General features: G+C 44.0%; 1 protein-coding gene across 2 annotated transcripts in view; it reads right to left on the bottom strand.

The window, feature by feature from the left end:
* PDE8B (phosphodiesterase 8B) overlaps positions 1–13,751 on the bottom strand; it is a 219,058-nt gene extending 205,307 nt beyond the window's left edge. For both annotated transcript variants that reach the window (XM_084802310.1, XM_084802311.1), the window contains exon 1: positions 13,543–13,751. In XM_084802310.1, coding sequence (XP_084658436.1) covers positions 13,543–13,569 — 27 coding nt within the window. In that variant the 5' untranslated portion in view covers positions 13,570–13,751. The remainder of the gene's footprint in view (positions 1–13,542) is intronic.
* Positions 13,752–15,070: the final 1,319 nt, after the last annotated feature.

The following is a 15,070-nucleotide window of genomic DNA, read 5'->3' as shown; positions in this document are numbered from 1 at the left end:
GATAATTAAGTAATACAAGTTAATTACTAGTTGATCAAATCATGGTCATGTCAATTACTAGTCTATTTTTATCACAAGAATACACATCCTAGGTTTAACAGATAGATATAATTCTATAGATAGATAAGATAAAATAGTTAGATAAGGTCTTCAAAACCCTCAGAGGGCTACAGAATATGGCATTTAAAGATGTTTTTATTATTTTAAAGATTCTTTGACATTAATACAGGTTAACTCCTGGCAATACCTGGCCTACCTCAAAGAGAATGATGAGCATCAAAGAACCTCCTTATGGAAATGGCTTCAAATGCAGCAAACTAGCCATCAGGCAAAATGTCCTAATTGCTGCTACAGACAGAATTCTGCCTAAAAATGGGCAAGGTTGGATGCAGGCAGAGTCGATGGCCAAACTAGGCCAAGACAGGGTAAGCAAGTCCTCAATAGTTCCTGCCTCACAAATATGTCAGTCAGATATATTGGGCCAGAAGGCTAAAGATGATGCTCCAGTGTTTATAGAGTTTTGGGTGATTGATCAGGCCGCAAACTGTCTCTGTCATTTTTTTTCATTTGGGAAGCTGCTAACCTGTACTTCCTTATCTACTCAGGTAATTAATTTTATTCCTTCTCAAGTCTCTGAAGGGGTTGAAGACTAGATAGTTTAGTTTTGTAATTAAGCTTAGTTGGTTAGGAGTTAAGATGTTTTTAGGTTTAGATAAATATTTAAATTGACAGAGATGAGATATGATTGATATTGATTTTCATTCAGAATTTTAGACTCACTAAGGTATGAATGATATTCTCTTCAGGTTTGCCAAATAAAAATAACCAAAACACTATGAATGTAACATTTATACAATTCCTGATTGTTTCATGGTTCTTATTCCTGTAGGTGGTTTATTGCATATATGTGTAATAATATAAATGTATATATAAAAAGAAAAAAATGACACAAGAAAAGAATGGTGACTTTCATATTGTGAATATTTTATCCCAATTAAGCAATGTAATTCACCACTAGAATCAAAGAAGCACACCTATCAGCATCTAATAAATGTAGAGAAAATATCTGACAATTCCCTACATAGGCTTACTTGATAAGAAATTTCAATAAGTCACTTATTAAAGGCCCTGGGTTTGATTCTCAGTATTAGAAAAGAAATAACAAAAAGAGAATATTTGGTACCATCCTTAGCCGGAAATTACTCAGTGCCTCTTGTGTCAAAGCACAGAAGTGCATCACCCCACACCCTCCTAGAGACCCTCACCACTGCACTAAAGCAAGAAATGAGAGGGGGCTCAGGCTGGAAAGGAGGGGCTCTTCGGGAGTGCAAGTGTGTGCAAAAAAAAGCCTCAACTAAAGGCTGCACAAACAGCCACTAGAACCAGCGAGCGCAGCAAATTTCAGAGGACAAGGCCAGCACAGGTTTCTACATATTAGTAGTGAGGAATTGGGGATCTGACATTTTAAGTGCCATTTATGATAATCTTGAAAAGCATAACATTTCTCTGCTGCTCTCCTTGCTAGAAGCTAAGAAACCTAGCGAAAGGTGTGAGAAACCGGAGCCCATCAAGATTCACTCGACTCCTTGGCAGCGGCGTTGTTGCTAGGATGTCAGAGTTCTCCAGAAACGGCTGCATCTGTTCGATGGCATTCCAACCTAGGAATGATTCTAAGACTTGGGTGGAAGCACAAAAGATCTGCAATAACTCGGTGAATTCTGCAAACAAAGTTGAAAGATTATGCCTGCCCCTAAGGTAGAGTAGAAAGCCACAGTGAATGAAGAGGGTGGTGGTGGCATAATGACAAATGGAAAAATGGAACACTATATGGCCCAGGTACAGGACCATACATCAACTCAGTCTCAATAGCAGTTCCATGTAAGCCAGCTGGTGATGTAGAGCCTTTCCAGCAATGGAGCCAGGATGACTAATGCACATAAAATGATGAAACAAAATCAGCACATGAACAGAAACCTTGACCCTTACTTTACACCATTCACAAATATTAACCATGTGGGTCATAGAATTAAGCAAAGAATCCAAGGCTTAAAAACTTCTAGAATATATTTACAAATGTGGACTTGGCAAAGATTGTTCAGAGGGAAAAAATGTAAAAGGAATGTGCCACAAAAAGGGGGGGAAAGTGTGTGTTGGAGTTCAACAGAAACTTAGCAGTCTGTTTTTGTAAAATGCCTTTAAGATCAGGAAAAAGGAATCTACATGTTGACCAAGCTGCACATCTACTACATACGTGTAGGGGGCCTAGGTCCAACCCATGTATGTTCTTTGGGTGGTGGTTCAGTCTCTGTGAGCCCCTTTACTTGGCAGGTCTTCTTGTGGTGTCCTTGACCCCTCTGGCTCCCTCAATCCTTTCTCCCACACTTCCACAAAACTCTCCAAGCTCAGCTTATTGTCTGGGTGTGGGTCTCTGCATCTGTTTCCATCGACTGCTGGATGGAGCCTCTCAGAAGACAGTTATGCTAGGTTCCTGTCTGCAAGCATAGCAGTGTGTCATTAATATTGTTAGGGGTTGGCTCTCTCCCATGGGGTGGGTATCAAGTTGGGGCAGTCATTGGTTTGCCGTTCCCTCGATCTCTGTTCCATCTTTATCCCTACACTTCTTGTAGATGGGACAAATTGATGGTTCTATGGGTGAGTTGGTGTCCCCCTCCGTCCATTGGAATCCCCACCTCACTACAGGAAGTGGCGACTTCAGGCTCAGAGGCTCTGTTGTCTGCCTTTGGATACCTTTCCCCTAGCTGGTCTGCCTCATCAAGCCTCAGTGGGAGAGGATGTGCTTAGTCTTGCTGCCACTTGAGGTGCCAGGGTGGGTTCGTATCCCTTGTGGGCCTCCCCTCCTCTGAGAAGAAGGAGAGGGTCATAAGGGTGAGGCTTGGAGGAGAGGAGGGAGGGGACTGGGATCAGGCTGTAAAGTGATTAAATTTTTTTAAATTAAATAAAAAAAAATAAAAGGAAAAGGAATTGACTGACTAGGATAGATATAAATCAGGGATATATTTATCTCACAGGACTGGAGACAAATGTTAGGACAGTGGTTGTCTATTGTTAGGACAGTGGTTGTCTATCATAAACAAGACCCTGGGTGGAATGCCCAATAACACACACACACACACACACACACACACACACACACACAGAGACATATATACCACACACAGACACACACACACACACAGAGACACACACACACACGTCGATAGGCACACACAGATAGACAGACATATACACACATACACACACATGCACATACATATATACCACACATAGACACACACAGAAATATGCACATGTAAATACACATACACACACCCTACACACACAGAAACGCACACATGGATACACAGAAGTACACCACATTCAGACACACACATATGGACATGCGCACATAGACACACATATCTATACACCACACACACATACAGGTAGATATGCACACACACACATAGACATGTACATGTAGACACACATACATGCACATTCCTGCACATCGATAACCAGAAAATAAACAACCTAATTAAAAATAGGATAAAACATTTTAATAATGTCACAATGTCAGAGATAAAAATGGACGGTAAACACATTTTAAAAAATGCTCACCACCTCATCGAGGAAATGCAACCGAACCACAAGGATATCTCACTACTGTGGCTAAAATGCAGTTGTTCCAGATTCTCACATATGGCTACATATCTTGGTATAAGCAATTTGTAAATTTTCTTACTAAATATACATCACAGAACCAGGCCACTTCTGCTAGTCATTTCTGTCCAAAGGCTTCCCTCTAGGTGGTGGTCACGGCAGCTTGTTAGATGCAATGCCTGGACTGGAAACAGCCCAGAGGTCCATGAGCCAAGGAATAAATGGACTGTGGAACGCCCATAATGAAAACCCAAAGATATATAAGTGACAAGCCTCAGATTATTTATACCAATATATATGAAACTCAATAGCAAAAGCCACCAACTGTCACAAATATATGCTACTTTTCTCACTACCAAAGACCTGATAAGAAGCAAGTGAGGAAGGAAGGTTTTAGCTCGCTGTGGTGCGAAGCTGAGGTTGAGGCCATCTCTCATGGCGGGGCTGGCAGGGAGGCAGGGATGCTCCCTGGCTGTGGCAGCAGAAACACGGGGCTGCTTGTTCACATTTCAGTGGCATAGGAAGCAGAAGACGAGGGCAGGAAGCAGGGCAAGGTGGGTAGCCTCAAAGCTGTCCCCACAGTGACCTACTCACTCTAACCAGGCCTCGATTTATACTGGTTCCACACCTTCCCCAAAGCAGCATGACCGTCTGGGAACCAGACACTTGAGCCCAGCTATGGTGGGCATCTCAGTTGAATCCGTATCAGCACACTCTGTCACTGACATAGACTCATCAAGGCAACTCTGCCCATCGCAATAGAAAGGAGGTGACTCTGGTCATAAACTTGACTCCAGTGATGGAGACAAGGGAAATCCTACAGTCTGGGTAAATCCCTCTATAGCAGTGTTTCTCAACCTGAGGGCCACAACCCCTTTTCAGGTGGAAGGGTCGAATGACTCTTTCACACATGGATCACATATCTGATATCCTTCACGTCAGATATTTATACACTACGATTCATAACAGAAGCAAATTTACAGTTAAAAAGTGGCAATGAAAGTGATTTTATGGTGGAGAGTCACCACAGCATGAGGAGCTGTGTTAAAGGGTCGCAGCATTAGGAAGGTTGAAAACCTCTGCTCTAGAGGGAGGGAAAGAGGCAGGAGAGGACCTATACTTGGGCTGAAGCAAGAGGCCATCTGAGATGGGTGGGACCACATAATAGTATCCCTAGCCTTCCTCCCTTCATCCTTCTCCTGGGGACTTCATTTTACCTCTCAAAGCATCCTTACCAATGTATCTACTGAACTGGGGCAGAAGTGAGTGGCAACCCACTAAAGGCCTCAGCTTTCAGGTTACTGCACAGCCTGGGGCAGAGCCTTGTCTGTGTATGCTGTAGTCAGACAGTATCGTTACCGGCCCCACGTGCAGTGACACACTGTTTCACCTCCTTCTGCTACCTTCCCCTACTGTCACTGTCCTGTGTACCCCCCACACCCACACCCCATATATTTCTTGTAGCCAGGGGATCCTTCCTGCTGCTGCAAAGATCAGTAAGTGAACCAGAGCCTTTCTGACAGAAGTTGCGCCCACAGTGCAAGCAGCAGCAGCACGAGAACTCTGGGTGCGTGCCGTATCAAGATCCCAACTGCCCTTCCTTAGATGGCAGAATCTGCTCGATGAGAGACAGATGGTGAACGTGCTCTAGCGGCCACTGCCCCCCTGAAAGTGCTGTCCTAGAAGAAAACTGAGGTTTTTTTCCTCTTGGAGATGTGAAAACGGGTGTCACAAGTGGTTCTCTTTGAACAGAAATTCTACACAGCGGGCTCTCTGTCAAAGAGGTCCTGTATCAGTGTGGCTCATCTCAAGTCTTCGTGACATCACTCCATGGCCAGCAGGGCCAACGGCAGAATGACGCACCAGACTTTCTAAAGTGCTGTTTCGTAAACAAAAATGGTCCAGAATTGTCTTCAAAGAATCCTAAGTGGGAGTTGTAAATGGATGCTTAAAAGGCAGAGAAATCATGTCTTTCTTATTGTGTAGCCCAGATGGCCTCCTGGAGGGTGTGCAGCAGTAAGGAACTCATGACCCTTCGGATACTTCTAGAAGCCACCTTCCTTCTAGAAAATGGCCGGCCTCAGGAATGGTCTCCACAGAGCATCCTTCAATAGACATGTGTCTATTTATCCTTTCTTTGTTTTGTTTTGTTTTTCGAGACAAGGTCTCTCTGGGTAGCCCTGGCTGTCCTGGGGTCACTTTGTAGACCAGGCTGGCCTCGAACTCACAATGATTGCCTGCCTCTGCCTCCAGAGTACTGGGATTAAAGGCATGCGCCACCATGCCCTGGCTGGTTCGTGGGGCTTAGAGGCCAGGGAATCTGAAAGCATGGTGCTGGCCCCTGCTCAGCTTCTGGTGAGACCCTTCTTGCTGTATGACAGCACAGCAGAGGATGAGACAAAGCATGGATACCAGCTGAGGCCTCTCCTCCTCTCTTCAGAAAGTCATAGTCCTACCATAGGGGACCAGAGCTCCATAAAGGGAGGAAGCTTTCATGGAGTGCTTTGGTGCCTGGCATTCAACTAAGGTCATTCTCAGGCAGCCCTAGAACTGGCTCAAGCAGGTCCGGAAGGAGCAACAGCCACTGATCAAGGGCACAGACAGAAAGCCTCGGTGATGTTCACATTGTGTTAATGCTACATACGTTCAGAAGATGAGCCCTGTTCATCCTTAACCTATATTTTAAAGGGAGCCATGGCCTCCTTGACCTATACTTTAAAAGATATATCAAGGAGAGAGGGGACCCTGGCAAAGACTTGTTGCCACAGTAGAGTCCCTTACCTAGGGATTGCTGAGCAGAGAGGTAAGGCTGGAGCTGCTGTAGAGTCTCCAACCATGACAGCGCTTAGTGGCACCATGGGGTAAGACATATCAAGACTCTGGGCTATGAGAAATATATTTCTGGGACTGGAGTGATGGCTCAGCAGTTAAGAGCACTTGCTGCTCTTGCAGAAGACCAGGGTTCGGTTCCCAGCACCCACATGGCAGCTCACAGCTGTCTCCAACTCCAGTTCCAGGGAATCCAGCCTCCATAGGCGTTAAGCCTGCAGGGAAACCACATCAAAGATGGAGGCAAACGCTCATACACATGAAGCCAAATAAATTTCTTCAGAAACAAATGGATTTCTTTTCTTTGTGAATCATTCAATCTTGGGTATTTAGTGACAACAATAGAGAGCAGTCTAATATACACACAATGGGAATGTCTATACTGCATGGCCTGTTTGATTTCACAGGCCCATGGCTGGAGGGTAATTTGCTTTAGGATTAATCTTGCTTTGAGTCTCATAACTGATTCAGATAAGACTCTGGACTTTAGACTTTTGAGTTGGTACTGGAAAGAATTGAGACTTTGTGGGCTATTGGGATGGAGTAAGTATATTTTATATGTGAGAAGGGCATGAGTTTCGGAGGCCACAGGGAAAGTGGTGTGTTCTAAAGGTAGCCCTCAAAATATATGTGTTAGCAGCTTAATCTGAAAAGCAATAACACAGGGAGGTGGCCCTTTGTGAGGCTCCACCCACATGAATGGGTTGATCACAGTTATTAAAAGGGTTTACAGAGGGAATTGTGTCACTTGTCACTTCTTTTGTCCCTTACACCATGTGAAGGCTTGGCACTCCCTCCTATAGAGGATATAGCAACAAAGTGCCACCTTGGAAGCAGAAAGCCGTCCTCACCAGAAAGCCCAGAGTGTTGATGCTTTGATCTTAGATTTTTTCCAATCTTACTGAACTTTTGGAAATGTAACTTTGTTATTTATAAATTTCAAAATCCTGGACATTTTTGTTATATTAATATGGATAGATTAAGATCTTATACACCCCTATTCATAAAGAGACACTCAATTCTAGGACATGTTTGTGACTGGGTCACAAGTCAGAAAGCTGAGGCCAGACAAAACCGTGCCAGAGAAGACACACGTTGGTGTGTGAAGGGGAAGGGACACAGCGTGTGAGACAGGGACCCTGGTTCTAATTTTTGCCACTACTGTTAGATTTCATCACATCTAAGACATAAAACACCATCACTTTTATACCACCAAGAAAATTCCTTGTTGTCCATTAAACAATATGGCAGCCTAAGGACAACCCTACAGGTTATAAGAATCGAACCCACTGGTTTCTCATTTTTTATCATTTTCATCTACACCAAGGGGCTAGGCAATTTTTCCTGCCTTCATGTTGGTTACTTGACATTTAATAGATAATCCTTTTGTAAACATCTTGATAACAAAACATAAGTTTAGCCATGTGTACTTACAGGCGGCCTTTCTTAAAAGCTTGTACTTTGCAAAATAGACTAAGAAAGCAAAGCTGAAATTTCATCATTCCTTCACTGACAAATATTTACTTTATCAATATCAAACTTATACCCATGTTCTATTTCCTTGACTTTCTGTATAAACAATGACTTTTAGTTTTAATGTCAAACTATCGCAGGACCTTTTGAAATAATCTTCATCAGTAATTAATCAAGAGTGCATCCCGTGATAGAAAAATTTGAAAACAAAAAAGCTAAGACTATCTACACATTCACAGACAATGACAAATCCATTACAGCTCCTGCTTGGCTACTAGCAATTTATCAGATGCTGCCCCAGCCAGCAGCATGCTCACAGATTCATGCTTGTGATCAATCCACAAGACGCGACCAGCTTCCCCACTGTCCTTGCTGTAAAGCTTTACAGTAGGAGCCATGTCCATAAGCACAGTGTGCACAGTATCTGTGGCCTTGCAGGAAGGCTCTCACACTGTCCACATTTGCAGCTTGGTCTCCCTTCACCACGCATGTGCACAGTTGCCTCCACCAGTAATAAAAAGGCACCTGATACTCCTACTAACATCAAGCCCTTTTAAATAATGCCCAGGAAAATATGAAAAAAAATTTATACTTTTTGTTACAAAAACATGAGGGCAGGGCATCAGGGAGATGGGTGAGATGTAAAGAGATTCCATAATGCTTTAGAAATTTACAGGACAGAAACAATGCATCGTGGTCTGAACTGTAATGTTCCGAGTTTCCTGAAGTCCTGACCCTTGGGTGCTTTGGAAAGTGACTACACTTAGAAGTGGAGTCTTTAAAAAGGAATTAGTACTAAATGGAATTGTTAGCATGGATTATAATCCAAGGTGACCTGTGTCTTTGTGAGATCAGAAGACAGACATGCAGAGAAAGGACTGGATGAAGTCACAGCGAGAGGGTGGCTATCTGTACACGGAGAGATGGGGTCCTCAGCGCAGGCACAGTGAGAGGATGGCTGTCTGTACATGGAGAGATGGGGTCCTCAGAGTAGGCAGTCCTCTTGGGACCTCAATCTTGGGCTTCTAGTCTATGAAACTAAATTTCTGTGAGGAACCAAATTTCTCCTATGTAAGCCTTTGGTTGTATCTGCTTTCACACAGTGATACAGAATGCTATGTATGTGCCCTTTCTTCCTCACTCTCCTCCTTTCCCTCCTCTTCCTCCCTCTTCTCCTCCTCTTCTTAGTCATATAGGAAAATAGCACTTCTCTGTTTCCATGTATCTGAGTAAGGTCCATGCAATTAGTCTGACCAAAACACAGAAGAAGAGAATAACTAAGCTTCATTCTTAAGCTGAGACATTTAAACAACAGTTGTTAATTTTCAACTGGGTCTGTAGTCCTCCCTGCCATAATACCCTCAAGACCACACGTCATAGGTAATAGAATTACGAGGCAGCAGAGCTTCTGCCAGCCTGGTTCCCTGAGAGACTACGTGGAGCAGGCGTTCTGTTAACGTACTTTGGACATAAAGTGTGAGAAGTAAACCATTTATTTCATCCACTGAATTTGCAGGGTTGATTTATAACTACAACATAGCCACTTCTGACACACAAATGTACCGCAGAAAAGCCAGGGCACCGGAGTGCTTGGAGTCCGTGTTAAATTATTACGTCAGTGATATATCACCAATGGTGAAACAGTGCTGCTTATGTCTTAGAGGTAACCAATGTTTCAGTGGACCTAAGAAAAGTCCTCCTGCCAAGAACACATGGCAGGAGAGGCCATAGATCCCAGAGGAGGGCAGACTGTTATTTCCCTAAATTGATATAGACTCCAACTGTATTCTGAATACTTATCCTTACACACATAGACAAGTGTGCCCTCCTTACCAAAGAAGCTGCTTTTAGCAGCTACAGAGGCTTCTGCAGACACCCACAACTGGTCAGAGGGCCCCAGCTGGGTCAGGGGACATCACAGAAACAGAACTGATAACGTCAGAGCCTGGGCACCTGAAAGAGCAACAATGTCTTCTAGATATGTCGGGAAAACTGCACCCAGGACTCCTAACAATATGGGTGCTTGCACAAGATCAACCCAGCTGACACGGCAACATCGATGAGGAACTAATTAAGAAAGCCCTACCACACGATGAAGAGCTAACAGCAATCAAATGATAGCTGAGCGAGGAAGAACCAATGTTCTTCTGGGAGACACCTCTGATTGGTTTCCACTTTTCCAGAGTCAGCCCTAAGGATATGTACATAATGGCAACAGTAATTAGACTCAGTAGATACATCTAATTGTGTGTGTGTGTATGCATGTATGTATGTATGTGTATATGTCTACATATATATGTATATATAGAGACATACACATATGAAATAGACAAAAAAGTCATAAACTCAAGAAGGGGTGGTGAAAATGGAGGAAGAATTGGAGGAGAGGAAAGTTTGTAAATTATATAAGTTGAGCACTCATGTACAAAGTTCCATAAAAATTAAAATTAAAAAGTAGAATAATTTCTGTCTGTAAAATATACAGACTATTTTATTTGTTCAACCTCCAATTGCATATATTCGCATAATCTTAGAGTTGAGAAGACTTTGGCAAACAAAGAGTTCTACCACCCTTAGGTCACAGATAGAACACCTTAGACCCCTTCAGATCAAATGATCCATCAAAGTCCAAAACAACGTCAGTAGAAGGACTGGACCCAACATCCAAAGTTTGGAAAGGCATGTGGTTAAAAAGCACATATCTAATAGTAACTGTGCTTTTCCACATGGCAATATCACCAGTAGGAACTGACTTATCAGAAATAGCTGAATACACACACACACACACACACACACACACACACACACACACATGGGGAGGGGGTATAAATACAGAAAAATCCACAATGCTACTAACATATATGTTTAAGTAATCCAAGTGCCCAATCCACAAAGACTTGAATAGACAGATGATGGTTTATACCCCTGACTCAGATCTATATAGTTATAAAGTGTTCTATCTTTTCCTTAACATAAAATAATACCTATATCATTTTGATAAAAACAAGAAAATCAAAGGTGAAGAACATTGCCCCTCATGAAAGATATTTTGACTTAAGTGCACTGAGGTATATATAAGTGACCTTTGCACTTTCAGGCTCCCTTTTCTGTTCTTTCGTTCTTTGTGCTTGGTTGAATCTTTATAACCAAACCCAGCAAGCCCAGCTAGCGGGCCCAGCTCCACCACCCACTAGCTGCATGATGGGTCTCCCATCTGAAAAAAGTTCAAAGAAATAAACAGTCTATGAGATTCCTTGAGCATTCCCTGAGATGCCACTGAAGTGTTTAGGACAATGCAAACTGCAGGTACGAAATCAATATACACACCCCATAATACTCATCTCTGAAAACCTGGCAGAACAAGATTTCTAGTGGCTTAAGTTGTATTTACTTTGGCTCTTCTGTTTCTTTAAAAATTGTCTAGTTTAAAAAAAAACCTATAAATCATTCTGCTTGTTTCTACTAGTGTTTGTTTATTAAGTAGTGCTTGCCCTACTAAGCTCTGGTAATACTAGGGATTCCAATATTCAATGTTGCTTCTAAAAAGAGTTTTATTGTTTCCTTACTGGACTGATGAACTGCTTTTCTGAGAAGTTAATATTAACAGCGTCATTCCCAGGTAAGTAATTTGTGTTTACCAGGTGGAACTGAAGGCACACCGCCACCCTGTGTGAGATGTGCGGCACACTGCGCCTTCTATCCGGGGCCTCTCTCCTCTGCCTGTAGAGAGGTGTTACAGTGTTACAGTGAAGACGAGGTCTTTTTGGAGTTATGTAGCTATTTTCAAGATCAAACAGACCTTTCTGTAAGGTCCTCTCGAGTACACTCTGAGTCCTAAGGATACCGCTTAGGTCTATTTCCACAGACATTAAATGAAAGATTACTAGACTTTACAGCCTGGAATCAAAATTCAGTCTATCCATGGGTCTGATCCAGGCTCTCTTCACACCATAAACGCTTTTTTTTTTTTTGAACTTAGTATATAAACTGTGGCAAGACTGCAGAGAACAAGAAGACAAGAGTCGGCTGTCTCATGCCAGGTGTTGGTGGCGCAGGCTTTTAATCCCAGCACTCAGGAGGCAGAGGCAGGCAGATCGCTGTGAGTTCGAGGCCAGCCTGGTCTACAAATTGAGTCCAGGACAGCCAAGGCTACACAGAAAGACCCTGTCTAAAAAAACAAACAAACAAACAATAAAGAATCTGCTGTCTCTGAATATGGCAAAGTGCTGTCAGAGACGGCCTGAGGAGCTCTAGGTAAGCCTTCGTGGCATCCCTTGGCGGGGGTGGGGGGTGGGGGAGGGGGGATTTCTCACAGCTGGTTAGCCCTACACAGCTTCTGCCTCCCGTCCCGTTCTTCCCACCGTATAAAGAGTTATCATTATACAGTTTCTACTTTTTAGACAACCGAGCCTCAGCAAAACTAAAATAGCACGTTCAAGGTCAGGAGGGCAGACAAGCAAGAACTGGTGACAGCAAACTGACAGATTATAAAGCCTTAGAGGGCGGGGCCCACAGCCTTGGCACCTCCCCCTGGCACCCTGGGTAGATGTTTTTGTTGACTGTCTCCCAACAGTCAACAACAGCTGGAAGTTTGGAAGAAGACTGCCTTAGAGAGGCATTGTAGGTTTCAACTTCAGATTGGTAAAGAAGCTTCAAAGCGGGCATGCCAAACCACCCCCACACACTGGAGGGAGACCCAGAGCTCAACCTCAGTGATTATAAGGTCCCAGCTGCTCGCCTGGCTGCAGGAGCCGCACCGAAGTGTTTGTCTGGGGTCCTCAACCTGGAACAGGTAAGCCAGTGTTGATGCCAGAAGCTTTACAGATAGTCACGGGTACCCTGCAGGCATTAGAAAACTGCAGAAAGTTCGAGACCCTTTAGTAAGACTTTTCTCTTTAGGTCTGGTGCAAGTTTCATCTATCACAATGACTTCCTTACTGTCCTATGACCCCCCCCCAGGGCATTGAGGCCCGTCACAAATAGCTTTATCTCTCCCAGGCCTCCCTGCTTCCCTCCCTTGTACACACGTAACAGGATAGGAAAGCTCTGTCCTGGGGGTGCACCTGTGCAGGAACTGCCCTTGGACCTGCAACAGCAGGAGGCGCCACGCACAAGTACAGGTGCCTACACCTGCGTCTCTACCCATACCTGCACCTGCACCTACACCAGCACCCGGGGACGGGGACGGGGACGAAAGCTACCATGCCTCTCTTCCAGGAAAAGGAGGTAATCTTGTTGAGCCATTGGAAACACATTTGAACAGTGAGGGACCCCACACCAGGGAGAAAAAGGAGCAAGGGAAGGCGCGCCGTGCAACAGGAGGCAGTAGCCTGGCAGAGAAGCAATGACCACTGCCAGGCCAGGCATAGACGCCACCCCCCCGCCCCGTGCAGAGACTAAGTATTAGAAATCACAAGACCGCCACACTAGGTACCTTTATGTACCTCCTTAGGAAAGAAGACCTGAGCCAGGTTCGCAAGGAGAGACTGGAACCCGGGCGTTCAAAGCCAGGTTTGCGGAGGGCTGCGAGCTTGCTCGGTTGCCCTGGGACAGCCCTCTGCAGCCCTGTACTGGGCTCACCTGCGGCACGCTCTGCTTCTGGTCCATGCTCGCTGCGATCCCCTCCGGCTGTCCCAACGTGCCTGTGTGGGTGCCTGCGCCCCTGGCTACCGCAGCTCATAGAGTGCACCAGGCTCCTGTGCCTTTGCACCACGCGCCTCCTGCCTGCAAGAAGGGTCTAGTCGCTCCAGGGGACTCTGCCTGCCAATCTCTTGAGCCTCCACTGCCTTCACTCCTCCAAAGGTCCCAAGGCCGGCGGGTGCCTGGGTCCTAGCGCCCCTCCGAGGATGTTGATCCACGACTTCAAAATGCTTAGCCGCATCCTAGTTACTCTGAGTGATGACGCCTTCCTAGAAATCCTAGGAAATCAAATCTCACTGAGGTTCTGAAACCTGGTGCCTTTTTTTAGGGACTCGGGGTTCAGGTTCTAAATATTTGCTAACCTTAGCTAGGGCTCTCCACTATCCTCTTGCTGGGGCTCTATCTCCAAGAAAACAAATAAGTTTGCCAACATCTCGCAACTCAAATTTGTTCGCATGCTCCCCTCCCCCAACTTGTTTATATTTTGGGTACTGGAAAGGGTTAGTACAAGGTATACATGTACCCTGAAATATCCCCGAAGTGATATGAACGTGATTCATATTATTTTATGAATTATCTTATTTTATTCTCAGATGTGATTAATATTATTTAAAAGAGATTTTATATTGCTCATAGTATATGTTAACATATATGTTTATATATATATATATATATATATATGTATATATATATATATATATATCTCCCTATTGGTAATATTATACATAGTAAAGGGTGCTCTTCCCCAGAGATTCATATTCAAAGGAATATTTAAATAGCACACGTGTGTGTGTGTGTGTGTGTGTGTGTGTGTGTGTGTGTGTGATCCCTCAGTCTTAATTGGGCAGACAATTTATAAACATGAGTCACACATAGATCAAGCCAAACGTGCAATGATCCTTCTTGAACCATGGCAGCTGTCCACCAATCTGTTTAGGGGCTGATTGGTGGACTCATTAGCAGTCTAGGCACATATTGTGAAGCTCTCAAACTCTTCTAAAGTATAACCCATTATACAGGTAATGTAAATATCTCAGCAATAAAAAGGCTTAGCAGCCTGCAAATTTCATAACATCATTGTTTTTAATAGCTGAGTAGTACTCCACTGTGTAAATGCACCACAGTTTCTTTATCCATTCTTTGGTTGAAGGGCATCTAGGTTGTTTCCAGTTTCTGGCTATTACAAATAAAGCTGCTATGAACATAGTTGAGCAAGTGTCCTTGTTGCGTGGTGGAGCATCTTTTGAGTATATACACAGGAATCTTGAGGTAGATCTATTCTCAATTTTCTGAGAAACAGCCAAATTGATTTCCAAAATGGTTGTACCAGCAATGGAGGAGCATTCCCTTCTCTCCGCATCCTTGCCAGAATGTGCTATCACTTGAGCTTTTGATGTTAGCCATACTGAGAGGTGTGAGATGGAAACTCAAGGGTCATTTTGATTTGCATTTCCCTGATGACTAGGAT

The sequence above is a fragment of the Acomys minous genome (genome assembly GCF_964271855.1).
Source record: "Acomys minous genome assembly, chromosome: 11".
NCBI classification, from domain to species: domain Eukaryota; kingdom Metazoa; phylum Chordata; class Mammalia; order Rodentia; family Muridae; genus Acomys; species Acomys minous.
This window is presented reverse-complemented; position numbering and strand designations above follow the sequence as displayed.